The 27,313-nt window shown below is 45.3% G+C and overlaps 2 protein-coding genes across 2 annotated transcripts; one reads left to right on the forward strand and one right to left on the reverse strand.

Moving 5' to 3' along the window:
- The first annotated feature begins 235 nt into the window (after window positions 1-235).
- Window positions 236-13,141, forward strand: LOC119656606 (protein SPT2 homolog). The gene is made up of 3 exons (XM_038063040.1): window positions 236-527; window positions 1,999-3,584; window positions 12,525-13,141. The coding sequence occupies exons 1-3, from the start codon at window positions 462-464 to the stop codon at window positions 12,694-12,696; spliced, it is 1,824 nt and encodes a 607-aa protein (XP_037918968.1). The 5' UTR covers window positions 236-461; the 3' UTR covers window positions 12,697-13,141.
- LOC119656611 (RING finger protein 141-like) lies at window positions 13,112-25,426 on the reverse strand. The gene is made up of 4 exons (XM_038063050.1): window positions 25,188-25,426; window positions 24,872-25,100; window positions 13,766-13,977; window positions 13,112-13,707 (listed from the first exon to the last, which is right to left on the reverse strand). Exons 1-4 carry the CDS (start codon window positions 25,337-25,339, stop codon window positions 13,557-13,559), a joined length of 744 nt encoding a protein of 247 aa, XP_037918978.1. The 5' UTR covers window positions 25,340-25,426; the 3' UTR covers window positions 13,112-13,556.
- Between the last annotated feature and the right edge of the window lie 1,887 nt (window positions 25,427-27,313).

Here is a 27,313-nt window from a genome sequence, read left to right on the forward strand (position 1 = left end):
CGGATAAAAGTTCCAGAAAGGTGTCAATCGATTTTTAGGCAATTTGGACATATTTTAAGCGATAATTAAATAAAAAGATCAACTTGGATCCTGGAATTTGAATTTTTGGAGAGTTTAAGATAGGAATATTAAGGAATTGATCCTGTATCTTCTAAAACCTAAGCCCTAAAAGTACAATTATGAAATTCACCTCGCTTGTCATTAAGCCCACCGCAGTCTTCTCACATCTCACCCCTTCCTCGGAGCTTCTCTTATTGCACATCATTCGTAATTAAACGTCAACTTGACGAATTCTCAGTGTTCATCACGAACCCAATATGGCTGCACGTTTCTTATCTTCTTGGAGACTAACTGCAGCTGCTCGGAGCTAGTGAAATTAAATCATTGCAAGTTTTATTGGAAGACAACGCAGCGGAGGATTCATTTGCATTTCGTTTGTCGATTTAAGTGAACAGTGAAAGATGGATTTCGGGACGTTGTTACACGTTGCAAAGCGGAATAATGACCAGCTCGGCAAGAATTCCGAGGTAAGTTGACATCTTTCAGTACAAGTTTTTTTCCGAGAGCGACCACTCAATAGACTTTGTTGTGGAAATTTCCATAGGGAACATTGTTATGGAAGAATGTCGGAGGATGTGGATAATGAGGTCGGAGGAGACTTGGCAAGCCAGATGTGTCGGAATTAAGGTTGTCCTAATTTGTGTCGTTGCTTGGGCAATCTTTACGCTTTCTTTAATGCCAAGTCTACCTGGTTTTGGGCCAGGGCCCTGCTGGATTGATGAGAAGATGTCTTTCCCAAGGTTGTACTGATTAAATGGTTATATCTGTGCTTGTCACTGACAAGATCTTATCATATCGAAGGCCGCCTGAAGGCTTGTCACCACTTAATTTGTACGTTTGGGAAAAATGTTTATAGCGACGGAGTATATTCCTTTAAAATGTTCATGACGACATTTGTCGGACGATAAAATGCCTAAATTCGAATCAGTTTTGGGAATAGTGGACTCCATATGGAATCTCCTTTGTCTCCGGTTGGGGGTTCCCCCGGGCACGGTTGGGGTTTCCCAGCTGCTTTACATTCCTTCCGATATTCTTCTCCTTTTTCTTCAGTCTTTGTCCCGTTCAAAAGCGGGGTCGGCTTGTCGTGATCGGCTTCGCCATTTGGCTCTATCGAATGCCTGATCTGGGTGCAATCTCGAGGCTTTCAAATCCCCATCCAGCGTATCAAGCCACCGTTGCTTAGGTCTGCCTTTTGGTCGTTTACCATCGACTTCGATGTTCAGACCAATCTTCGCAAGTGAATTCTCGTTAGCACAAATTGCGTGACCATACCATCGAAGACGCCTCTCTCACAAGTTGTGGCTAGCGATGGGCAATACTTTGAACAATGAATGTATAACCAATTTTTCACAATAAAGCTTCAAATTTAAAGAAAAAACCGACAGAACTTATTTGTAGGCCTTATAAATCACCTTCCAGCGTATTAAACCACCGTTGTTTCGGACTGCCTTTTGGTCGTTTACCATCGACATCAATGTTCAGACCAATCTTGGCAAGTGAATTCTCGTTAGCACGAATTGCGTGACCATACCATCGAAAACGCCTCTCTCGCAACTTTTCCACGATCGGTGCAACCCCATAACGATCGCGGATATCCTCATTTCGGATGTGATCTAAACGTGTGACGCCACTAGTCCAACGTAGCATCTTCGTCTCCATTGCCGCAAGACGCCGTTCATTGTCTTTTATAGTCGGTCAACACTCAGAACTATAGAGAGCGGAAAGACGGACGACATTGCGGTAAATATTAGATTTGAGACGTTCGCTGATACGTCGATCACAAAGAAAACCAGTTGTGGAACTCCCTCCCGACATTCTGCCTCTAACTTATTTCCCCTTCCCCTCGGCAGCACTGCGGAATGGTCGCAAAGTGTGGTGTCCAATGCATTATTCTCCTTCTGAACAACTCAAGCTAACTTTCCGTTTTCCATTTTGCAGGGCAAGTACTACAGCACAAAATTCAGTGCCCCCAAAAAAGAGACGAAGGAGAAGAAGCTTTCGGAAAATATCAAGAAATTCTTAGCAAAGAAGGAACAAGAAGAACGCGAGAAAGCCCGAATTGAGAAGGAAAAACGCGATAAGTTGCTGGCTATGCGCGATGAAAAGGCGAAAAATAAGATCAAGAAAATGTTGAAAGTGATTAAGTCAGCCAACAAGTCTGTCCTGGACGATGCCGTTGATAACGATAACACAGCCGTGACGATCCAAGGACCCGACCAACCAGATGAAGACGATTACGGATATGTTTCCCAAGAGGCATCTCAATTCTACCAAAAGTACATGGATCGCGTGAAAACCCTTCCCGACGAGAACAAATTCGCTCCTAGTCGGCCGGCAAGCCGAACGGATTTAGCGGGGACCAAAGATCGCGTTCGAGCCGCTCTACTAAAAGAGCAAGAAGAGTTAAACTCGGGAACACGCACAAAGTCATCATCGTCAAAATCAGTTGAAACAAGCTCAAAACCCTCGGATTCGTACAGTAGCAGCGGCAGTATATCCACTCATTCGCATAGACGGAAAGATCTCTACGATCCTCAGGCCGAGCGAGAGATGGAAGAGAAGAAAAAACGTGAGGAAGCACAACAAAGATCGAAAAATCGGCCTCAAGCGCCACCACCAATGGATTTCCAACAATTACTAAAGCTGGCGGAGAAGAAACAATATGAACCAGTCGAAGTGGTTGTTGAGCAAAAGAAAGAACCGGAACGTTTGCTGACCAAAAAAGAGAAGAAGGAATTGGAGGAAAAGGAGAAACGAGAACAGCGTAGGAAAATGCCGGGCGGCAGCAGTTCGAGCGGAGGAAGCTCCGCCGTAGTGAACAAAATGCAACCAAACGGTCGTATACCAAAACTGAACGGTGCAAGTTCATCATCGTCGTCATCCAGTAGCGATAAGACTCCTAAGCCTATACCAAAACAGTCCTCGTCAAAAAATCCACCGGAAGAGACTTTCAAAAAGCCTCTAAACCCACCTTCCAGCTCAAAACCCGACCCCGTCAAGCCACGACCTGATCCTAAAACCAGTTCCCTCAGCAATCCAAAACCAAAATCATCCAATCCGACTAATAGCGTACCATCACGGCCGTCAGAAACCCCCAAAACATCATCCTCCGTGAAACCTTCACCCACATCGAAACCCATAGCTAAGTCATCGAGTGCCTTATCATCGTCATCATCGCAGCCACAAAAATCTCAGCCGCGTCCTTACAGTGGACCCACTCGTGAATTCCCACCACGAGATCCTTACACGGCTAAGAAAGCGCAGTTGCAGAATGGCAAGAGTGTAGCGAAAACAAATGGTGCATCAAAAGAAGTGCAGAAAACTAGACAATTCCCTCCGCCAGATGTTCGACGGAGACCTGAACCACCGAGAAAGCCACAGCCTGTCAAGCGAAGAATTTACGATGACTACGATGATGACTCTGAATATGATTCGGAATTGGATGATTTTATTGATGATGGCCCCGAGGAAGGAGCGAATTATTCGAGTTACATTAAGGAGATTTTTGGATATGACAAATCAAAGTAAGTATGAAGACCTTCTTTATAACTTTTTTTCTTGTGTGGCCCTACAGTCCAGTAAGGCAGGTGAGGCAGCATCTGACGAGTTTCCTCTGCCCTGGATGAAATCGAAGTCATAAATTTTGCAACTTGGTTGTGCTTGCCCAAGGATGAGAGCTCCGTGGGTCACAACCGTGAAAGCATGTTGCTTTCCAACTGGTCCGGTCCGCCATTTAGTGGATGGACTTAGGAATCTCTCGATTCTTAAACAAAATTTTAGTAGCTTCCGCATCTTACTAAAAACTACCACTCCTTGCTAGTTCCGGTTTTATAGAGAGGGGGAAGTTAAGTCCTTGGGGTAGGTACCTGTCGTGGAGACTTAATCCTACGGTCTTCTTAAGACACGGATTGATTTTGAGACCACGATCAGAGCCCGCTGTGACAAGCAACAACGGTACCAGTTTATGCAAGTGCATGGCTTAGCATTCATACTGGTGGATGCAAGACCTACCTAAATCTCTACCGAACTAAGGAGTACGGCACCCGTGTTGAAACGCAACACCACGGCGAGGCCCGAAGGTCTCTTCTCGCTTGAGCATCACCAACAGTCCCCATGTAGCTCCCACTAGGGGGCCAACCGCAAACAACGAAGCTGTATGACATGAATTCTCCCGAAGTATGAGAGTCCAGGGGCTACCCCGGTTCCCATGGTACCAGTATACCCCTGGTACGGTTTCGTGGCGGAAGCCACTTCAGATGAGTCCCCGTGCAGACTCGGGTCTGATCACCCTGATTAGGCCTTGGAGCATTCGCCTACTGCATCACGGCCGGCAAGCCAATGCGATACAGCGTTTCCCGGTGCCACCACGTGGGGGTTCTCCTCGGCCACTTGGTTTTGGTTCAGCCGACAGGGTTGTCGCCCCGCCACCTCAGAGCACCAGAGAGCGGGAAGGGGAAATCAAACACTACAATTTTGGCTTTCACTAAAATTTATTAAGAGTTTTAATAGTTACAATGTCACGCGACAATTGTTCGGTGCCAAGTAGGCACGCTGATACCACACGAACGCGACTTTGGACGGGGCGGTAGTTCCTGCAGATATTCTGCACTCTAACGCCGCTAAAACGGTTTTTGCATGGAGCGTAGCAACTGCCGCCGAGAAAGGCATGAGGTCGGTAGATGCGCCAACGAAGGTTCTGGAATTATGTACGTAACCAAATCAGTGAAAAAAGAGGGACAGCGTTAGCACAGCAAGATCAGTAGTACTGTATATCTAATAGGCAATACCCACACTCAATGTTCCCAGACTTCCGAATATATTAGGGAAGCTTATCTGTACACATCATAGGCCCTAACATCACACGTGGTTTAGTGCACATCATGTGTATGGATAAGCTTGCCCAATACATTTGCAAGTCCGGTCCATTGAGTGTGGGTACTACTTAATAGATGTACTGTGATCAGAAAGGGTCGCTGCAAAAGTCGAGAGTTGAAGCAGTCCTCGATTTGCGCTAATAATGTGGTGAGTGAAACGTCGCCTCCCAAAGTCAACTAAAATGAGGAGCACCAGAAGGGTTGAACCGCCACTCAGTCAAATCGTTGGTAAGAGCGTCTGCGATCTAAATATTTTTGGCTTGACCCTACGAAAAGAGCTCCCGCAGCTTCTTGTCGACTCCGGAAAAATTAGTGCCACAATCACTAGAGAGAATGACTGAATGAATCAGCAGTTGAATATGTAGAAGCGGCAAAGCAAACGAAGACTACTATGTGTCCTTTATATCTGCGCCGTGTGGATAGGATCCGCAAAGTCCACGCCCGAGTGGAACGGGCGGCATTGCTGAATACATAAGTCGAGCAGATTGACCATCAATTGAAAGGTGGCTGCAGGACGCTGACGCCAACAGCACATGCAACAAAATATTTCGTTCCATATCAACCTTTGACCGCGATGTTCCTTCAGGAGCCCAGAGGAGCGGACTTCCGCGCAATCGACGTTCGAGTGGCAGCTCCGCACTAAAATTTAAAGGTTGTACACACCTGATAGCCATAGCCATTCTGACCGACAGCCAAGCGGCCATCAAGGCCTTGTACTCAACGACGACATCTTCCCGGTTGGTGGGGCAGTGCAGAGACACGCTCAACCGTCTGGGCGGCACGGTCAAGATCACTCTCCTCTGGGTTCCCGGGCATAGGAACATAGAGGGGAATGAGCGGGCTGACGGATTGGCCAGGCAAGGCTCTGCTCTTGGCACTCCCTCGGGGAATGCAGTCGGTGTTTCGCTGGCGGCTGTCGGGGGCCGAGTCTACTCGCACTACCTAGCAGCCGCGGGCCTGAGATGGCGAAGGCTTACAACGGCGGTCTGCACGGGGCACTGGCCCATAGGGGAGCATGCCGCTAGGCTCGGCTTACCCTACAACTCGCATTGCCGAAGCTGCGGAGAAGGAAGGGAAACCCTCATGCACTTTCTCTGCGATTGCCCGGCTCTGGCTCGAGTCAGGCTGCGGACAGTGGGTAAACCATTCTTTGGGGACCTCAGTGAGATTTCTAGCTGCAGAGTCGGAGAGCTGCTTTCCTTCGTGAATGCTACGGGCTGGCTCTGAAGATCCGAGCCAGCTGGACTCTGCTTCCCAGCTCCCATAACAACAGTCACGGTCTTAGGAGTTTGTGGCATCAAAACGGCGCACCAAAGCGCTAATTAGGCTCCTCGGAGCGGCCACTGATACCTACCTACCTACCCCTACACACCTGATCAAATGTTAAAGCACCGAATCTATGCCAAGCGGTAGAAGCCCAGTAAATTCACCTGTCGGTGTGCCTTCTCGATAAATTGCAAGCATCTTGCTGTGGTTCTTAATAATCTGGTCACATTACTGGAGGTGGGACGCTGTTCGGGAATAAACTCAAGTGAATCAAAATCCTCCGTGCACAGCCACGGCTCGGGCGAGCCTGACTTGGTTATATGTGTTGTCAAAACTTAGTTGATGTGACTGCCAGGAATTAGCTTTATGAAAGAGCGACTTCCATTATGTTGGATGAGCTTAATTCCTCACAGCCAACTTGAGCGCGTGCAGCGGAATACTGAGTGCATGTCCATCGTTAACGCGTAGTCTCCTAAAGTCGGTGTCGCAATATTGCTGAAAAGCAACCAACGTCGTTTGCCCCTAGTTTAGTTGAACGGAATAAATTTAAAATACCATCAGAAAGTGTCACACTTGAGAGTCGCAATCGCGGAACGCATGCGCTTTGACCAGCACCTGATAGGGCTCAGAGTGCTTTTAACCAAATTGGTATGAATGTTGAGGTGTGTGATAAAGTGTGAATGGAATTTTCGCAGGAGAGCTACTAGATCCATATACCACCTTCCTTGCATGTTCTATGTACGGGTACCCTCTGTTGTATGAGTTTGTGATGACAGTGCAGAGCAGAAAACTGCTCTATGCTCGTTAGCAAGTGGCCTTTTTTGCATATTTTCTTGTTCGTTGCACGGTTTCGACCGATGCCATACATGTATTATGGGGTGCCACAGCCTACAGAATTAGGAGTGGCGTACTATTGCTATAACTGTATCTAGTTAGAGCTGACTAAGGGAAGGTGTTAGGACCGCTTGCGATCCAAAGATTGTTTGACGAGATTGTAACATCTAAGTGGTAGCTTAGATGAAACGAATGTGGGAAAGGTCAGATTACATATTTTTTGTGTTGGGTAGGGAGGTGAAATGTATTTATGCACAAAGTACCGGACTCCTGTCTTAGACAGACTACCAGCTAAAACACCCATCGTCGAGGACACCCTCCGATCGAAAGGTGATGGTGATAGGACTTCCACCTTCTGCAGAAGAAAAACATATCTTTGAAATAAATGCAGTCGGCTGATCGTCATTTCCCGATCTCTACTCTTCGATTCTCTTTCTCAAGATTGCTGCCATGCGAGAGTACAGGCTCTCTCTTCACAAGCGACAGCTTCCTTATTTCCCTCGCGTTCTCTAAGATATATAAACTTCCGCTATCACCATTGCAGGCTTCAAGAGGGTACGATAGACGCACACAACTCTCAAAGCTCCTCGTCTTTGTTCCTGCGCTTGCGGCGCATTTTCTTACTGAGGGAGTTAACCCATATTTCGGAACCGAAGAGAAGGACGGACTGAGTCCTACTCATCAGTAAGCGACATCTGCTGGATAAGGAAACTCTGACATTGGATATCAGCAGACAAATCGTAAACATTCTACCCGTAGCCTTGTCTGCGGTGTTGCGAGTTTGCTTAAAGAGGCTTATCTTCGTGTCTATCATAATGCCAACTTATTTCACCTTCCACCTGAACCTGAATAGGGAGGACAGTGGGAACCCTCCCCTTGGTCAAGACAACGACTTCGGTTTTCTCCAGAGCTAGGGAGAATCCATGTTCAGTCATCCATCGGTATACTCGCCGTGCCACCATTCCCAGTGTGCGCAAACTTCGCTCAACCGTGCCGCAACATCATCCGCGTATCCGACCAAATGCAATTCATCAGGCATCTCGAGTCGTAGAAAACATATAAGGCGTTCCAAAGATCTGGACCAAAGATAGATCCCTGAGCCGCTGCAGATGTGACCTTCATTCTCCGCTATTCGTCCCGCGTCTCGTCGTGTAAGACACAGTCCTTTAAATAGTCGCTCAATATCGACAATAGGTAGCCTGGAGTATGGAAACGATATTCGAATCATGTCGCACCAACTCACAGAATTGAAGGTTTCTCTTACGTCTAGCAGCTTCCCTGCTATTTTCAAGACGGTCGTTTAGCACCAATTTGGTTAACTTTACCTATGTTATCGTCAGTGGTTGCAATTTTCTGGACGTTCATCGTCTCCCAAGCTTGTATGGCCACGTTTGAATTCAGCTGCCCAAAATTTTACGGTGGTAAACGATGGTGCAGAGTTCCCGTACACAGCGCTCAACTCATCTTGGATTTGCGTAGGCATATTAATAATAATAAAACTCCGCCGAAGCCGGTCCTAAGCCCGGTTGTGACAGGAGGAGGGATGGATAGCTTCAGTCTGAATGGCTGTACGCCACCGCAGCGTCTCAGGGGGTAGGTGAGGAAAGTGCAGGAACTTTGCAGGATTACTCACTAAGGAAACTATCTCAACACCTGGCAGCTAGGGATAAAATGCACCACCAAAAATGAGAAGAAGGAGAAATTTAAGGTCCGGTACGGACAACCGGCGGGAGTCGTCTGACTTGGTGACTGGGTCGGGCTCTCGTAATGGACAGCACGGCGTCGAAACCGCTAGTCGTGGGGCGGTTCGACGTCTAGGGGCCACGACGACCAGGAGCACAGCTCCGCCTGCTGCAGCTGTTTCGCCACAATCTGTGGCGACCACTTCAGCAGGTTCGCGTAGGAAACGGATGAAATGGACTGAAGAAATGAACCTCTTCATCATCCGCTCCTACTACGAAATAACGGTGGGGGCAGGTACAACATCTTATCACCCCTTGTTGTTCCCGAAATTCGCGCCCGTGACTGTGCAGCGAGTCACAGACCAGCACCGCTTTATTACTCGCAGCGACACAATCCCGGCCACCATCAGGGAACGTGTTCGACTTGAAGTCATCGGAGAAACTGGTGACCGAGAGTCGATGGGGGCAGAGGCGGCGGCATCAACAACATCACGCCGCACTGCAGGCAACAGGTTCAGTACTCGCCGAAGCACTCTTCTCCACCGTCCAGCTGAGGTTTCCGCTGAGGTTCGGGACGAATTCCAAAGAGCGTGTATAGAATTCTCGGATATGGATCCTTTGCATAGACCAGGTATTCCCAGGCTCTATGCATCTCCAGCAACTCCGGGAATTCTATCTCAAATCAATGATGAGATTGCATCTCGACTGTGTGCTGATATGTCGCTGCTGCAACTACAATTACTTGTGTATTGTGGTGCAGTTGCGGCTATCAGATTGCACGGTCAGAAGATTCGCTTTCGTGTTATTGGTTTGAGTGACAAAAGAGATCCACCATGGAAAATTCGTCTGGAACGTCGGCGGGACTCACTAAGGCAGGACATTGCTAGACTGATTCAGATCAGCACTGGCAGTGCCAGCCGACGGGTGAGAAATAAAGTGCAGAGGGTTTACCGGAATTATGCCATCCCCTGTAGGACACCCGTGGTTGAAATTCTGGACACACTAAAACAGAAACTTTCTGTCATATGCAGTCGGTTACGACGGTATGGCGAAAGTTATTCCAGACATGTCCAGAATGCAACATACGTGAGGAACAAGCGGAGCTTTTTCAGATCTCTCAACGAATCCCAACAGAGCGCCCAGACAATACAGTTCTCGGTGGCGGAAGCGAAAGAGTATTGGGGTGGACTTTGGGGGTTACCTGCCCAGCATGCTGAGTGGATCACCGCCGAAGGCACCCGCCATGCCAATACACCTGGCATGAATTTCGCGGATGTTACCGAAGAGGAAGTTCGACGAACCATAAACATCTCGAAGAACTGGAGGGGTCCAGGTCTGGATCGGGTGCAGAATTTCTGGTATAAGAAATTTACCAGCGTACACAGTCGGTTGGCACGCAGTATAAATGAGGTCATGAGTCGGCCGGAGGAATTTCCACCTTTCCTCACTGCGGGGATTACCTACCTTATCCCTAAGAAGGACACGGTGCAGGATCCCGCAGACACAAGACTGATCACTTGCTTACCAACCCTCTACAAATTCATCACGTCCATTATTAGTGGAAGGATCAATGCGCACCTCGAGACCAACAACATTCTGTCCGAGGAGCAGAAGGGCTGCCGAGTTGAGTCAAGGGGTTGCAAAGAACAACTCATTATCGACTCGGTAGTTGTAGGACAAGCAACTAGAGGCCAAAGAAACCTCTTCAGTTGCTATATCGATTATGCCAAGGCTTTTGATAGCGTTCCGCATACCTGGCTAATCGACATCCTACATCTGTATCGCATTGATCCGAAACTAATAAAGTTTTTGGCGACAGTCATGGAAGGGTGGCATACCACCTTATCGGTGCGTACATCTAAGGGTGCTAATACCTCAGAGCCCATCCGTATACGGAGGGGCATCTTCCAGGGGGATTTGTTGAGTCCCCTTTGGTTTTGTATGGCACTGAACACCCTTTCATGGCTACTGAATGATGCTAGAGGGCATGGTTTTGCAATAAAGTATGGCCTACGTGCTAAGTGCGAACTGACACACGTGATGTACCTAGATGACATCAAGCTGTATGCTGGTACTGACAACATCTTAGAAGTCTGTTGCGAATAATAGACATGTTCAGCCGTGATATTCGGATGGAATTTGGATTAGACAAGTCTCGAATCCAAGCCATCCGCAAAGGTCATCACGAGCCACATGCAGGACATAGCATTGGTGACCTCCACATCGAAGCTATGACCGAGACAGGCTTCTACAAGTACCTAGGAATTCTGCAAGGAACCTATGTGATCTGAAGGAAGCTCTGCTGTCCGAATTCCTGCGACGTGTAAAGCTGGTGCTGAAATCGCATCTCTGGGGGAAGAATAAAATGAGCGCGTTGAATGTATTCGCTATTCCTTCACTGGCTTATGCATTCGGAATATTGCCGTGGACGAAGACCGACCTGGAAAACGTCCAGCGGCGGATACGGACAACTATGTCCAAATTCCGAATGCATCACCCAAAGTCTGCCGTGGAGCGGATGAACCTGCCTCGTGACATCGAAAGGTAGGGGCGTGGTTGACGTGGCGGCACAACATCGCCAAGTCGAATCGCTGTGCGCTTATTTTTACAGCAAAGAGCAGGCGAGTACCTTGCATGCGGCTGTTTGTAAGGCAGACTGTGAACTGACTCCACTTAACTTGAAGGATCGATCTTTCAATCCTCTGAGTGGGGTGAAGTCGGACCACGTAAACGTAAATTGTCTTTGGCAGCCATTTGTCGATTTGCATCTGTCGAACAGATGGCTGTGTGCTGGGGAGCTCTTTGCTGAGACGGAGGGGTTCATGTGTGCCATTCAGGATGGCGTGGTCGCCACCCGAGCTTATAAATGGGTGGAGAACGACCAGTGCAGAATGTGTGGTTCGGCGTTAGAGACGTTGGACCATCTCATTTCTGGCTGTACTGTTATGGCACCGGTGCAGTACATCACCAGGCATAATGCTGTATGTAAGGTTATCCATCAAAACCTTGCATACAAGCATGGGCTGATCACGGGGACATGTCCGGTTTACCGATACGAGCCGCAAGCAGTACTTGATAGTTCTGCTTACAGCATGTATTGGGACCGGCAAGTTCTGACTGATCGCCATACCGCACACAACAAGCCTGACGTACTGTTAGTTGACAAGACAGGTCGCTCCGCGTATATTATTGATGTTGCTATCCCCCATAATAGCAACATTGAACGGAAATACGTGGAGAAGAAGGTGAACTATGAGCCATTGGCTCGGGAAATCAAAGAAATTTGGCGTCTCGGGCGGGTGGTTGTAGTTCCCATAATATTGTCAGCTACAGGTATTGTACCTAAATCCCTCACGGCTTCCCTTGATGTCCTGGGACTTTCGCACAGTCTGGTTCAAACCATGCAGAAGTACACCATTCTGCATACGTGCTCGATGTTGCGGGGAGTACTCGACGGATTCTCCCACTGACCTACCACCGGTAGGTAAGTAGGTAGGATCGTCCGAGCCTAAATGCTTGGCAGTGTGGTAGTATTAGGTAAAATCCGGCATCTGCCGAGATTGTGATAACTCGGAAATAATAAATATGCGCTGCCATCTCCACCTTCACAAGGTGTAACTTTATTTTACGAGTGTTTGCCGTTAATCTCTTCGTCTATTCGATGGTAATACGGTAAATAAGTGCGTATTACTCACGTTTTTATTGGGGAATACTATGCCAATTTCAATAATCCACCCTGAGAAGCTATAGGGTCACAATAGCAGAGTTCTTTATAAACATTTTTTCTAACAATTTGTTCTCCTTTCAGATATCGGGACATCGACGAGGACGATCCATCGATGGAATCCTCCTATGCGCAACAAATGCGTGAGGAATACGTAAGCAAAAAGATTGGTTTATTAGAGGATTTGGAAGACATGCGAAAGGAAGAGGAGGAGAAGAAACGTAAAGCACAAATGAAGAAGCGGAAACTGAAATAGAAGACAAGAACATTTTTCTAGTTAGCAGTCAGATTATAAATTCGGTGACATCCATTTGAGAGAATGCCAATTCGTGATACAATAACACTTAGAATATTTATCCATTGAATTTAACGTGAATTATGTAATCAATTTTGTATAAGAATATGCCTGTATGTCATAAGGAAATTGTAAAGCAAATTATGAAACGAAGGTCATTCGTTGCGGGGGGGAGGGGGGGAATGCTGATCCAGAAGCAGTGCGTAGCGCATGTTTTGATGCTAAGTAAAAGGGACTCGTATAGTTTTTAAATCCACTTTTTCGATGTTATTTTCTAAACTGTTGTGTTATTTTAAACTTTCTCTCTACACAAATCTCCTTTGCAATACGATATTTTTAATATTTTCAAATGTTTTTAGTAATTATTTAATTGAAATGCGTCAAAATAAACAGTTGTTTAATTAAATTTAAGATAAATACAATATTATTATTTAAATTACACATTTTTTCACTTATGCTATGAACAAAGGAACAATCACTAAGGTCAACAATAATAATAATAACGACATAAGGTAGGAAGTTGATGGGAAAAAACAGCCAAAGGATTTGTGAAAGTGTACATTGTTTGCTCGTTGCATAGTTGTCTTCTTGGTTGCTTTTCTAGCCTTTGAGGCGGCAGAGTAGTTTTTATTCAGCGCTGAATTTGGCAACATTTAGATTGGTTTTGTTCGCAGTTCAACTGCAACGTTTAGGACTATTCAAAAGTTGTGGTGTCCGCATGCATGCATGGCTCCTGGCTCCATATTTTCATAACATTCACCACTTATTACAAATAGATGGCCGATTTGATGGCATGTTACAATTCGATTCAATAAAGCACTCTATGAAGTATTATTTTTCGAGAGACTCATCAATTCATCACATATTTTGTCGCTGATTTCATTGGCACCGGGCGCTTCCGCCATGACCCATGTATCGTCGGTGGTGGCAAGTTCTTCACAGCAAATCGGGCAGGTTTTATTATTCACATTCCTGAACAGAGGAGAAATTTCAGTTACTTTGTTCACAACTAACGTTTTTACCTATTTACCATTGTTCAATGCATGGAACACAAAATGTATGAGCGCATGGCAACAAGACTTCTGTTTTTCTATCCAAACAAATGGAACATTCTGTGAATTCCTGTGGAGTGGAACATGAAGAACCGTCGGAACTTATGCTAGATGAATCCGTTGCCTGATTCATTAGTACAGATGCTGATATGTCGCCCAGGCATTGCGGTCCAGAAGAATAATGACGTTCCTGTGAAAATGGGTAATAATCCCATTTTAGCTAATGATTTGTTTTAATCTTCAAATTAAAGTAGAAAATGTATAGAATTATGAAATTCAAGTCGGCCTCCTGTAATATCTAAATGTGTGGTCCTAATTGGAGGAGGGTCTTCAAAATTGTAGATATGTCAGATTAAGGAAAATCAGATGATCAGGGTAAGCCGAGGAAACGTTTGTCCTTTGTAAAGATTCAATTGCATGACAATCAAAAGATTATTACGGACGAAGAAATGATAAAGAATGACTTCGGAATAGATATCCATGAATTGAGATAGGAGGAATGAAGGATAGGTCATTAACAAGGAACTCCAGACATCCCGGTTTTGCACCAAGGTCCACCAATTCTTTCTTTTTCCTTTATCGACCTATCTTGGCGAGTGAAATCTCTTTAGTAAGAATTATATGACCATACAATCGAGGCCACCTCTCTCCCACGATCGATACAACCCCAATCGATCGCGGATATCCTCATTTCGGATGTGATCAAGGCGTGCCACGCCACTAGTCCAACGCAACATCCTCGTCTCCATTACCGCAAGACGCCGTTCATTGTCTTTTATAGTCGGCCAACACGCACTACCATAAAGGGTGACAGGACAGACGACATTACGACAAATTTTAGATTTGAGGCGTTCGTTGATACGTCGATTACTAGGAACACCACTTCATCCAAGTTGCGCTAATGCGTGTAGCAATTTCACAACGCAGTTCTCCATTGGCTACTAACAACGATAGAGACACGGAGCGGTTTTGATACACCCGCAACACTTCGAAATTTACTTTTCGGATCGTGGTACGGAAATTGAATCCAGCGCACGAGTTTTTCTAGTACTAGGTGTTGTCGTAGAGCATATCAGATAAGTTCGTGTGGCGCACGATCAAACGCTTTCTCTAGATCCAAAAATGCAACGTAAAGAGAGCGATGCTTCTCACGATGTTTCTCCATAAGTAACCGCGTAGCATGTATTGCCTCAGTAGTTTCACAGTTTGTCAAGAATGCGTTCATACATCTTCACGGAATGGGACAGCTACCGGATCGGACGGTAATTTGAACATTCTGCTTTCCAGAGCTCGGATGCAATGTCGTCAGATCCTGTTGCTTTCCCCAATTTCATTCGTTTTATTGCTTCCTCAACTTTAGTCGGGCTGACACGAAAGTCCTGGGGGTTTAACGTGAGTACCTGTCTCGTGGACTTAAACCCACGGTCTTCTTAAGACACGGTTTGATTTTATGACCACAATCATAGCCCTTCCGCAGCAAGCTACGACGGTACCAATCTATACCGAGTGCATGGCTCAGCATTCATACTGGTGGATGCAAGACCTACCAAAATCTCTACCGAACTAAGGAGTACTGCACCCGAGTTGAAACGCAACACCAACTAGGGAGTCAACCGCAAACAACCGAGCTGAAGGCACATACAACAGGAGTTTACCTGAAGTATGTGAATTCAGGGGTTATCCCGGTTCCCATGGTACCAGTATACCCCTGGTAAGGTTTCGTGACAGTTACCACTTCATATAAGTCCCCGTCCAGACTCGGGTCTGATCGCCCTAATTAGGTCTTTGGAGCATTCGCCTACTGCATCACGCCCACAAGCCAATGCGATATATCGTCTCCCGGTGCCACCACTATTAATGTTCTCCTCAGCCACTTGGTTTTGGTTCAGCCGACAGGGTTGCCGCCCCGTCTTCCTCCCCGCCATTTCTGAACACCAGTCGGGCTGACAGGTGGAGGGGCTCGAAATATCGACAATCCTTGTGAAAATGAAGGATGAACGAATTCTTCCGTTGAAATTTGTTCGAAATATTCTCGACATCTATCCATCGCAGCTCGTCGGTCGGTAAGTAAAGTACCGTTCTTGTCATTAACGCAACAGAAGTGTTCGATATCCTGTGTGCACTCATGTCGGCTTTTGACAAATCGATACAGATCTCTCTCGCAATCCCGATATCTCTAAAATCTGTCTGGCGTCCTTGTCTGCGCAATCACTCCATCTCAGGAAGGGTCTGCCTCGTCTTCTTTTTCTACCGTAGATATTCCCCTTATAGATTTTCCGGGCTGGATCGTCCTCATCCACACGGATTTCATCCACAGACAGCTATGGTTTCGTTAATAAATTTCGTCGTTATATAGGCTACGGAATCGTCCACCCTCATGTAGGTGACCAACAATTCTTCGGAGGATTTTGAAACTTTATTGCTACCGAAACCTCAACGCTTCGGATAGGGACTAACCTCACGGCTGCAACTATCGAAATCGGACTATGATTGGTTTCTGGAATGTGAGCACGCTCCTCGACAACAGTAGCGAGGCTTACCAGAATGCTCGCTTTCTCCAACTTGAGCGATATAAACTGGACATTCTGCGCCTAAGTGAAGTAAGATGGTGGGACTTTGAAGAGTACTTCTCTCCCTCTTGCGGCAATGTGTTTTTGTACTCTGGAAAGCCAAGTGGTAGTAGACGTCAATCCGGTGTTGGGTTGCTTCTGACAGCTACTGTAAGGCACGCGCTCTTGACTTGAGAGCCGGTTTCTAACAGACTTCTAACTGCAAGATTTCTGTCCAGGCTAAGGGGCATCACAATTGTACAATCCTATGCATCAATGAAGGCTTCCAATATAGTGGAGAAGGAGCTGCGAGCAATTAAACGAAGTTCAGGGGAAGCTTCCTAAGGGTGACATTGTGATCGTGATGGGTGAATACCTGGAATCTGACATCGTGCTCGTGTGATGGAGAAGCTCAGTCTTGACGACCGTAATGATAATGGTGGGAGGTTTGTGGATTTCTGCAACTCGTCATTGATGGCACATTGTTCGAGCACAGAGCCTGCCATAAGGTCAGTTGGGTTTCAACTGACTGATGCTCGTATGATCAGATCGCCCACTTCGCGATCATCAGTAGATTTAGAAGTTGTCTTCTAGATGTGCATAACAAGAGGGGCGCTGACATCGAAAGAGATCACCATCTGATGCCACTTGCGTATGCCACTTCTCGCAGGATTGGAGAGCCACTAAGTTCAACATCGACCACTTGTAAGACCCAGCTGTCGCTCGACAGTGAGAGACCTATTTTGCAAGCGGCAGATATACTGAGTAAACCGAATGAGAGTATCGATGAGCATTGGGCCGCCATCAAAAATGCTCCTTTCTCGAGTGCTACACAGGTCCTCAGCCACGTCCCGAAGGAAGGAAGATCTAGTTGACTGCGGAATCGTTAAAGCGGATCGACGAACGGAACGGGTTGAAGGTTCTACTGACCGCTGCGAGCGATGACAGGCGTAATACGCTCAATCGTACCCGTAAGTTTAGCGTAGTACACACCGTGACAAAAGAGAATTTGCTATTGCACTGGTCAGAGCGACTTCTCATCCACAATGATGAAAATCTGAAGAGGTGAAAAGAACCATTCACTGCGGTTCTTAGCCGTATCACATAAAATGGCTAGTCACCGAAACAAGCGGATACGGACTGTTCCTCCAAGCAAAAGAGAAATCATTTTGGCCATCGATGCACTCAAACTGAGTAAAGCCACTGAACTTAACCGTCTCCCCGCAGAGTTATTTATCGCTGCAGCCGCAGTTATGGCTGATCTACTGCTTCCACGCGTACAAAATTCTTGAGAATCCGAGACCTTTCCTAGAGAGTGGAAGAAAGGGATGATCGTCAAGATCGCATTGAAGGGGACCCGTTTAGAGTGTGACAATTGGAGGGGAATCTGCGTGCTCCCTGCCGTTGCAAAGGTAACACCTAAATAATTCTGGAACGCATCAAAGATCATATCAAAAACTTGATCGACAGAGAGCAGGTCGGTTTTCATTCAGAATCCTCCTGCATTGATCACATCAAAACCCTATGGATTGCTTTAGAACAGTGCACAGAGTTTAGATCTTCGCTGCGCCTGCTCTTCATCGACTTTGAGAAAGCTTTCGCTATCGTGAACAAAGAGTTTATCTGGAATGCTCTACGCAAGAGGGTATTCCAGAGAAATTAATAGCTATTATCAGAGTGACATATGATGGCGCAAAATGTCACGTGGTGTACCGAGGTAAAATCTCGGATGATTTTGAGATTCAAAGCGGAATCCGCCAGGGATGCATCCTGTCACCGATATTATTTCTTTTTGTTATCGGTGACGTTCTTCTGCTGCCTTGTCCGGAGGACGTAGAGGAGTTCAATGGACAATGACGACGTTCCTCAAATATCTCGATTACACTGATAACTTCTGCTTGTTCTCTCACCAGATCATGGATCTTGGCCAGATGGCTCTGGATTTGGAAAGAGGTAGAGTTGGACTGAAGATAAACACCAACAAAATCAAGGTTCTCAGTCTTAAGGGTCAATGCACTCTTCCTTTTTTAATTAATGGGTAGAGCATCATATGTCGATCAATGTGTATATCTAGGAAGCGTGGTTTCTGCGGACGGTGGCACCGAACTGGAGCTTTCGCTGCTGTCTAAAATCTGGAAATGTAGTGTTATTTCTATATTGCTATATGGGAGTAGCTTATGGAAAGTTAACTCCACTTATTCAAAAGTTCCAAGCTTTCGTCAATACCTGTCTGTGTCGTGTCATCGGAAGAACTTGGTCGTTGATCACAAAAAGGGATGGTGGTCTCCCAGATAGACAGTTTGAATTCCGAAAGGAAAGATCTACTTTCAATTCGATCAGTACAGTGATTAAAATTGGGGAAAAAGCAATGGAAGCCAATAAATTTTGGGTGTTAGTTACTCTAATCTGCGGGTTTTCACAAGGATCGGTCCTCAGTCCTCTCCCGTGGATAATAATTTATAATGGAATTTTGAAGTTAGAACTGCTCAAAGAAGTAATAATCATAGGCTTCGCAAACGCCATCAAATTGACTACCGTAGAAAAAGATAAAGATATTAGATAGAAGTCCTCACAAACGAGGCAATTTTTGCAATCAGATCTTGGCTAGAAGACGCTGGTCTGACGCTGGCAGAGAATGAAACATCATAATCTCCAGAGTGGTCAGCGCCATCTTAAGTAAATTTAGCTGGGTATCGGTGTTAAAGCTAGAAGTAAAATAGAGAAAAACTGCATCTCTATACCGATTGAAAGCATTGCGACGTCGTAAAATGTGGGGACGAGATCTTGGGCTGCACATCAATGAAGGCACGACAAAGTATATGGTGGCAACGTCAGCACCAAGTTGTGGATAAAATCCGTCAAGTTGTGGATAAAATCCGGCTCAATAAGTTTTGGTGGGCATATGGATGAGGATGATCCAACCCGGAAAGTCTATAAGGGCAATATCTATGGTAGAAAAAGAAGACAAGGCAGACCCTGCCTGAGATGGAGCGATGGCGTAGGTAAGGACGCTAGACAGCTTTTAGGCATATCAAATTGGTGGACCTCGGCACAAAACCGGGATGTCTGGAGTTCCTTATTAACGCAGGCCTAGACCGGATACCGGTTGTTGCGACGTTGATGATGATGTACACGACTAATAACTCACGATCGTAGGTGCTGTAGTTCTGTTGAGCTGTATTCAATTTCCTTAAATAGGAGCTCAACGGCTGCCAGATTTGGTTCACCTTTTGGTGAAGAGCAGCACCTACTGCAATGTCTGAGGCGTCGACGAATTCGGCTAGGGGTTCATCATTCAGGAAACGCCAGGTGTGTAGCGTCCGCCAGCTGTCGTTTCGCAGATCCTTAACCGTCTTAGATTGTGAGAAGTCTATGATGGCCTGAACATTGTCTGGATCTGGTTGGATTCCCTAAAAGAAAATCATGTGGCCTAAAAACTCCACCTGCTGTTGAAGGAGGCTACGTTTTTCAAAGTTAAATACAAGACCGGCCTCAAGAGGATGTTGAAAAATGCATTCGAGATGTTCAAAATGCTTAGACTCAGAGGAGGAAGCGACCAAAACATCGTCCAAGCACACGAAAAAAAAAACTAGGACAAAGTGGATAAACCTCTGAGAAATTTGCACTGGATTTCACTGACCAAAACGCATCCGTGTGAACTCGAAGATTCCGAAAGGTGGGCATATTGTCTTTTCGGGAATATCTTCTGAAGCTACAGGGATTTGATGGTGCGCCTTGGCTAAGTCCAAGCTCGTGAAAACACGGCAGTTACCGAAGTTGTGCGCAAAGTCGTGGATGAGTGGTATGGGACAGCAATTTGGAATGGTCAGACGTCTGTAATCGCCACATCGTTTCCATTTTCCCTTCGACTTTGGGACCATGTGGGGAAGACCAGCAGTTATTTGATTATCTGCAAATGCCCTGCTTTAAAAGTGTGTCGAATTCTTTCTTAGCAACAGCAAGCGTCTGGGGTGGTAATGGACGCACCTTTGGGAATCAGTGGTGCGGATGTGGTACTGTACATCATGCTTAGCTGGATAGTACTAACAATTCAAAGTGAGAACCACTTTGCTCACTCACTTACCTGCAGTTGCTTGATGAGGATGCCCTTTAATTTTGAGTAGGAACACACCTTCAGAACGCTGATGAGGAATCCAATCGACTCCCCGTCCAGGCCAACAAGCGAACGCAAACTGCGCCTCCAATTCTCGGAACCAGGCCTCGGGGTTACGTCGTCAAAGCGGTGACACCCGAACCGCCAACGAGGAGTGCGGAGGCGTTTGCCGCGCTGTTATCATATGACAATTGCGAAATAGACAAATTTACTTGCAGAAAACGAAGAGTTGTCCGAGCTCCACAGCGAGCGAAAAACGTGAAAACTGAACCACGACTGAAGCGGAACTTACCCCCGGAGCGGAACCATTCGAACCCAAGTGCTTATAGTAGGATGAGGAAAGCCAACGAAGCGCCAGAGGCCACAGTCTGTCCAACTTTGCTTCTTTTTGGTTTAAACTTTGCGCCATTTCCTGCGGCTTAACGTTTTTTACTTTACAATGAATAATTTAACTAATTCAATAATAATAGTTATCAGGTTGTCCACAAAGTTTTCGCACAAATCAAAGACAGAATTCAGCAGATAAGTTTATAAAAACCTTTAATTATTTAATCTAATATATAATTGCCTCCATTAGATACGACTTCCCTCCATCTATCGGGCAACTTCAAAATCCCCCCTCTATAAAACTCTTCCCCCTTCCCCTCAAAGTACGTGCGAAGTGCACTTTGGAGGTCAGTTTCAGAAGTCATTTTTTTACCATCCAGAAAATGTTGGAGGGACCTGAACAAATGGTAATCAGAAGGAGCAAGGTCGGGACTATACGCAGGATGACTCAAAACTTCCCAGCCAAGCTCACTCAATTTTCGCTGAGTAGTTAAAGATGTATGCGGCCGGGCGTTATCATGATGAAAGACAATATTTCGCCTGTTGACCAATGCTGGTCGTTTCGAACGTAGCTGGGTGTTTAATCTGTCGAGCTGCTCGCAGTACTTATCGGCGGTAATGGTCTCGTTTGGTCCCAAAAGCTCGTAGTGTATGGGGCCACGAACGTCCCACCATATACTGAGCATTCGCTTCTGCTGATGAATAGACGGCTTTGCTACCGATGGACCCGGTTGATCTCGATGAGTGTAGGCTCGTTTCTTCGCTACGTTTTCGTACATAATCCATTTCTCATCGCCAGTTACCAATCGATTCAAAAAAGGGTCGTTTTCGTTCCGTAAAAGGTTAGCGGAGCAAATTCTCACTCTATCGGCCAGATTTCGCTCAGTCAGTTCGTGCGGTACCCACTTTGTGCTCTTCAAAACATATCCAAGACGCGTAATGGCTACTGCTACTCCTGATTTTGATACACCGAGATCCTCTCCAAGCACACGTGTCGAAAGAAAAGGATTCGCTTCCAGTTTGTTGCGCAGGATATCGTCGTCAATCGTATAGGGTCTTCCTGAGCGAGGTTCATCTTCAAGTGTCAGGTCTCCGCTGTAGAATTTTTCGAACCAATCGTAAACTGTCCTGCGCTTTACCTTTCCTTCACCGAATACCTTCGACAAATTTTCAATCGCCTTCGGCACCTTCGTCCCCATTTGAAACTCGTACAAAATGCAATGACGAAAATGTACTTTGTCGAATTCCATGTTTATCCTTGAATATCCTTCACAACACTGATCCTTCAAGGATAATTTACCATGCATTTTATAGTTAGGACTCTGACCTTTCCATTGGGATATCACATGTTGTACCTGCTGTTTTGGTTTGTCTGCTAATTGCTTTTTAATTGTGACATTAATATTTGTGCGAAAACTTTGTGGACAACCTGATAAATATTAAATATAATAATATTAATATTAAAGATCACTGGTTCGTAAAGTTTGCCGGTGCCATTTAGTAGGCATATTGGCCTATAAGAAGCAGGATCACCTAAAGACTTCCGGATTAGCACAAGTTTCTTTTAGTTCCATTTTTTCTGGAAAATCCGTTCTTTGAGGCACCTACCACGTTAGGGGTGTCTAAACATGAAAATAGAAACCAGGAATTTGAACAGTGGTAAGACGTCGCAGACTTCGAATCCATCCGCGATCATGTCGCGAACGAGGCTTTGGGGGTCTCACCACATTCATCTCCCCTACGGATAAATCTGTAGAAGACATGCTTTCCGACTCATGGAAAGCACAGACCTGCATGCATTGCGGGCTATGCCATGCAATGGAATGCACTCTCCCAAGATGGCCGACGAGTGGGTCGGCACTTGGGGCAGAACAGTAGAGAGGGAGTGCGAGCATCTCGGAAAGACTGGGAGGGAGGGATGCTAAGCGCATTTTAGACAACTGTGAGCAATGGCGCGTAGATGTGATTGACATTCTATACCCCACTAAGGGCTGAATGCCAACCATATCATTATGTCTCATTATATTGTTTTGATTATGGTCCTTATTTTAACTAAATAAAGAGCCCTTAGCGAAACAATTTGTAATGATCGTAAATGTTAGGGTATGTTTGGGAGATACCGAGGTAAAGAGGAAACCCCATAGACTGAGTCTCACCGACAACTTATACCAAAGAGTCATCGAGTCTGTTCCGTTGCTGTGGGTGTTCCACAAGGGGGGGACGAGTCTTCCTGTTCTACGCGCAAGGCGAGATGTTATTTTTTCAAATTTTAATTGACCATTGCTCCCGTGACTCCCCGTGGATTTCCATAAATTATTATTATTCCAACGGAACCATATATTGGGTTGGGGAAAAAGAAATGTCATATTTTGTCAATAGATGGCGACACTTAAACATATCTTGTGTCGTACTTATCGCATCGGGTCATTCTATACGGCGATTTGGAGACGACAATCTGTGCTACAAGTGCCTCTTTGACAGTGTTGTGATCGTACGTTTCAGTCTCAAGTTACAGCGCGTCAAAGATAGAGTCTACTAAGCAAGAAATTCGTCATGTTTTACGTTTTTACTACCTGAGAGGTAAAAATGCAACGAAGGCGGCCGAAAAAATTTGTGAATTTTATGGGCCCGATACTGTAAGGATTCGCACAGCACAGCGTTGGTTCGATCGATTTCGTTCTGGTGTAGTCGGTGTCGAAGATACACCCCGTACTGGTAGACCAATCGTCGTGGAAACCGATAAAATCGTCGAAATCATCCAAGTAGACCGGCATGTGAGCATTTGCTCTATTGGCCAGGAACTGGGTATGGACCATAAAACCGCTTGGAACCATTTGCAGAAGATTGGATTCCAAAACAAGCTCGATGTTTGGGAGCCACACGAGTTGACGCAAAAAAATCTCTTGGATCGAATCAACGCCTGCGATGCACTGCTGAAACGGAACGAATTTGACCCATTTTTGAAGCGGATGGAGACTGGTTATGAAAAGTGGATCACGTACGAAAACCTCAAGCGAAAAAGATCGTGGTCGAAGCACGGCAAGCCGGCCCAAACCATCGCCAAGCCCGGATTGACGGCCAGGAAGATTTTGCTTTGTGTTTGGTGGGATTGGAAGGGAGTCATCCACTATGAGCTGCTCAACTATAGCCAGACCCTCAATCCGGTCCTCTACTGTGAGTAACTCGACCGTTTGAAGCAGGCGATTGACCAGAAGCAGCCAGAATTGGTCAATAGAAATGGTGTTCTGTTCCACCAGGACAACGTTCGGCCTCGCACATTTTTATGACCCGCCAGAAGCTACGGAATCTCGGATGGGATGTCCTATCGCACCCACCGTATAGTCCGGACCTGGCACCAAGTGATTACCATCTCTTCCGGTCCATGCAAAACGTTCTGTTTGAGTTTTTTGCAAATAAGGAGGGGGGTTTTATAAGAGGGGGATAATGGAGTTGCCTTCTAAATCGCAACAAGTTTGCGAACAAAACGGCGCATATTTGATTTAATTTGGATAATTCTAAGTATGTTAAATAAAGCGTTAAAATTCAATCACAAATACGACATTACTTTTTCCCAAACCCCCCAGGTAAACGCCCGGCACTGAGGAAGGGAACAATTTGTTTTCCGAAATATCGATATACGCCGAATAAAAACCATTAGAAGTGAGGGAGATGGTGCTGTGTTCTAATCCCTTAGTCCCTTCGCTAGAAACACACAGTTTGATGAAAAGTTATCATTCTAGACGGAAAAAATTCCAATCAGTCCGCTCGATTAAGTAAATACCCTTAATATGCGTCTCACGAGAATGAAATCGCAAAAATTCAAATCCGCGTTCACTGATAGACGGGTGACAAATTTCATGTTTGGCTTTTCATCTCCAAAACTAATTAAAAGTCAAGGGAAGCATTAGGCAGAGCCAAGACGCAATACTTTGAATCCGACTGCGATAAGAGTGAATTTCGCAAGTAGGCGATAATTTCGTAAAGTGCAAAATGTACCACAGAAACCGATTATCATCTCCTTGACCGGCGAAGCGACACTTCTTATCGCACTTCTCTCCGGTTGATGCGCGGATGAATCACAAATGTATAATTACCCGATGTTCTTCGCTCGAGACCAAATTATCCAAATGTGCCTTGAATGTTTTGAACACGCACAGGAATTGCTTTAAATTCAAAAACTTGTAGCTGTCGATTTGACGCGAGACTGGATCAACTTTCACGCAAGCAATTTTCACGGTGGCCTTCCAAAGGACAGAAGTGTCTGTGCCCTTTTTCACCAAAAACACCAATTGCTTCCCGCCGCTGTCTAGACATTTGCGTGATCTGAAAAGTGAATCAAAGATAAATTAAAGAAAGACACCTTGAAAAACTCGCAAACATTTACTTCATACGCAGTTCCTTGATACTTACAACTCGTTCAACTCTTGCAGACACTTCTGAAAATCCTCGTAGCTAAGTTGTCCGATCTCAGAAAGGACACGGGCATGCTTGATAACTTCGAATTGAACTGTATCCAGGGTGTTGGGAATCAAATTTTCCGTAATACTTTGAGTCTGACCCATCACTTGGAGATTGAAATGCCAACTTTTTATTCCATCGACGAAAACTTGTTTACAGTGCTCAGAAAATGTTTGACACCAATGACACTTTGTAGGGATGTCCAAGGCGGTTGCGGAGAGAAGTCTACACACTCGTTCGAATCAGAATTTAGTGTAGAATTTTTGAATAGACTAAAGTGGGTTGTGCATACACTAATGGACGCAAGATTTTATTTAATCTATGTTGAAGTCCCTGAAGTTGGGAATTATTTTTAGAAAATTATTCTTTGTTAATTGATGGGCAAACAATCCCATTCATAAAACCCGTTCAAGATAAGAAGAACGATTTGCATTGAAGAACTCAACAAAAATTTGTAGGATCGACATTAATTTAAAGGTAGTTCAGTCTCTGCTAACGAAGGTCTCTATTCAACGAATACGTCTTAATAACGGACGATTTTATCATTCTATACCTCATTAGGGGACTCTATAAATAACGGCCGCGAACATGACGTATATGTTTTTTTTTATTTTGTCTTTCTGAGGCAGAAACTCACAAGTTTCCACGTCTTATATATAACTAAATTTCAATGCATTTCTCACTAATATTTTTTTTGCTAATGAGTAGAAATGCGCGAAACATCACCTTACTAGGTAATGTGATATCATACATCATTCAAAAAGTGATATTGCAATGTTATATCAGAAACATTACCTTTCACTATAAAAAAAAATCAGACGACATTCTCCTTTTTCTTCAGCCTTTGTCCCGGTCGACTCGTTGTGATCGGCCTCGCCATTTGACCCTATCAAATGCCTGCTCTGGATGCAATCTCGAGGTTTTTAAATTCCCACTCAGCGTATCAAGCCACCGTTGCTTCGGCCTTTTGGTCGTTTACCATCGACTTCCATGATGGCGCGAATTGCGTGACCACACCATCGAAGACGCCTCTCTCGCAACCCCATATTGATCGCGGATATCCTCATTTCGGATGTGACCAAAACGTCTCAAGCCACTAGTCCAACGCAACATCTTCGTCTCCATTACCGCAAGACCCCGTTCATTGTCTTTTATAGTCGGCCAACACTCAGAACCAAAGAGAGCGACAGGACGGACGACAAGACAAGTATATGAACGCACTTAATATACTAACCGCTCAAAAAGAAATCGATATCAACTCCTTTTCTTAACTTGGTACACTTTTCCTTAATTACCACAAAAAAAAAAAATGAGCACGATCTGTCAGCTTATGTATTTGTAACAGCTTTCAGTGTCAGCCTACCTTAAAAGTACTTTGCAAATTTTACTATGAATAAATGAACGAAGAGTTTGCCTCAAATTTTGTGTTGCAAACGAAATGTCTTGGGCTTATTCTTTGAAAATGTTGAACACAGCCTACGGTAACTTATCTATGTAGGAAACGCAAACATACGAGTAGTACAAAGCGTTGAAACAGGTAGAAGACTTGGCTTGTTTCGGACCACTGACGATAATATTGATAAAATAAACAAATTGGTGCTTGAAAATCGTCATTTTAGTGTTAGAGAGTAGACTCGTGGGTTGAGCATTGATCAAATGGCCGTTCATGGAATTTTAACCAATATTTTGGGTACGAGACGCGTTGCTGCAAGGTTGGTTCCGAAAGACTTCATTTTTTTTTTAATACAACACATTAACGAGCCAACAGTCGACTGAATGGCACTTCAAAAACAAGCCGAAACCATAAAAAATCGCTCAAAAGTCGCTCGAAAATCAAGGTGTTGCCCAGTTTTTTTTTTATTACCGTGGTGTAGTGCACTTAGTATGTCTTCCGAAGGGACAAACACTGAGTTTGGATGTTTTGAAGCGTTTGCGTGAAAATGTTCGACGCAAGAGACCAGATTTGTGGGTGGATAATTCGTGGACTTTGTATGACGATAATACGCCATACACAGAGCAACGAACGTGAACGAATATAAAGCCAAAAACTCAATTAATACCATAAACCATCCACCGTT

This window comes from Hermetia illucens, chromosome 5, assembly GCF_905115235.1.
Source record: "Hermetia illucens chromosome 5, iHerIll2.2.curated.20191125, whole genome shotgun sequence".
NCBI lineage: Eukaryota > Metazoa > Arthropoda > Insecta > Diptera > Stratiomyidae > Hermetia > Hermetia illucens.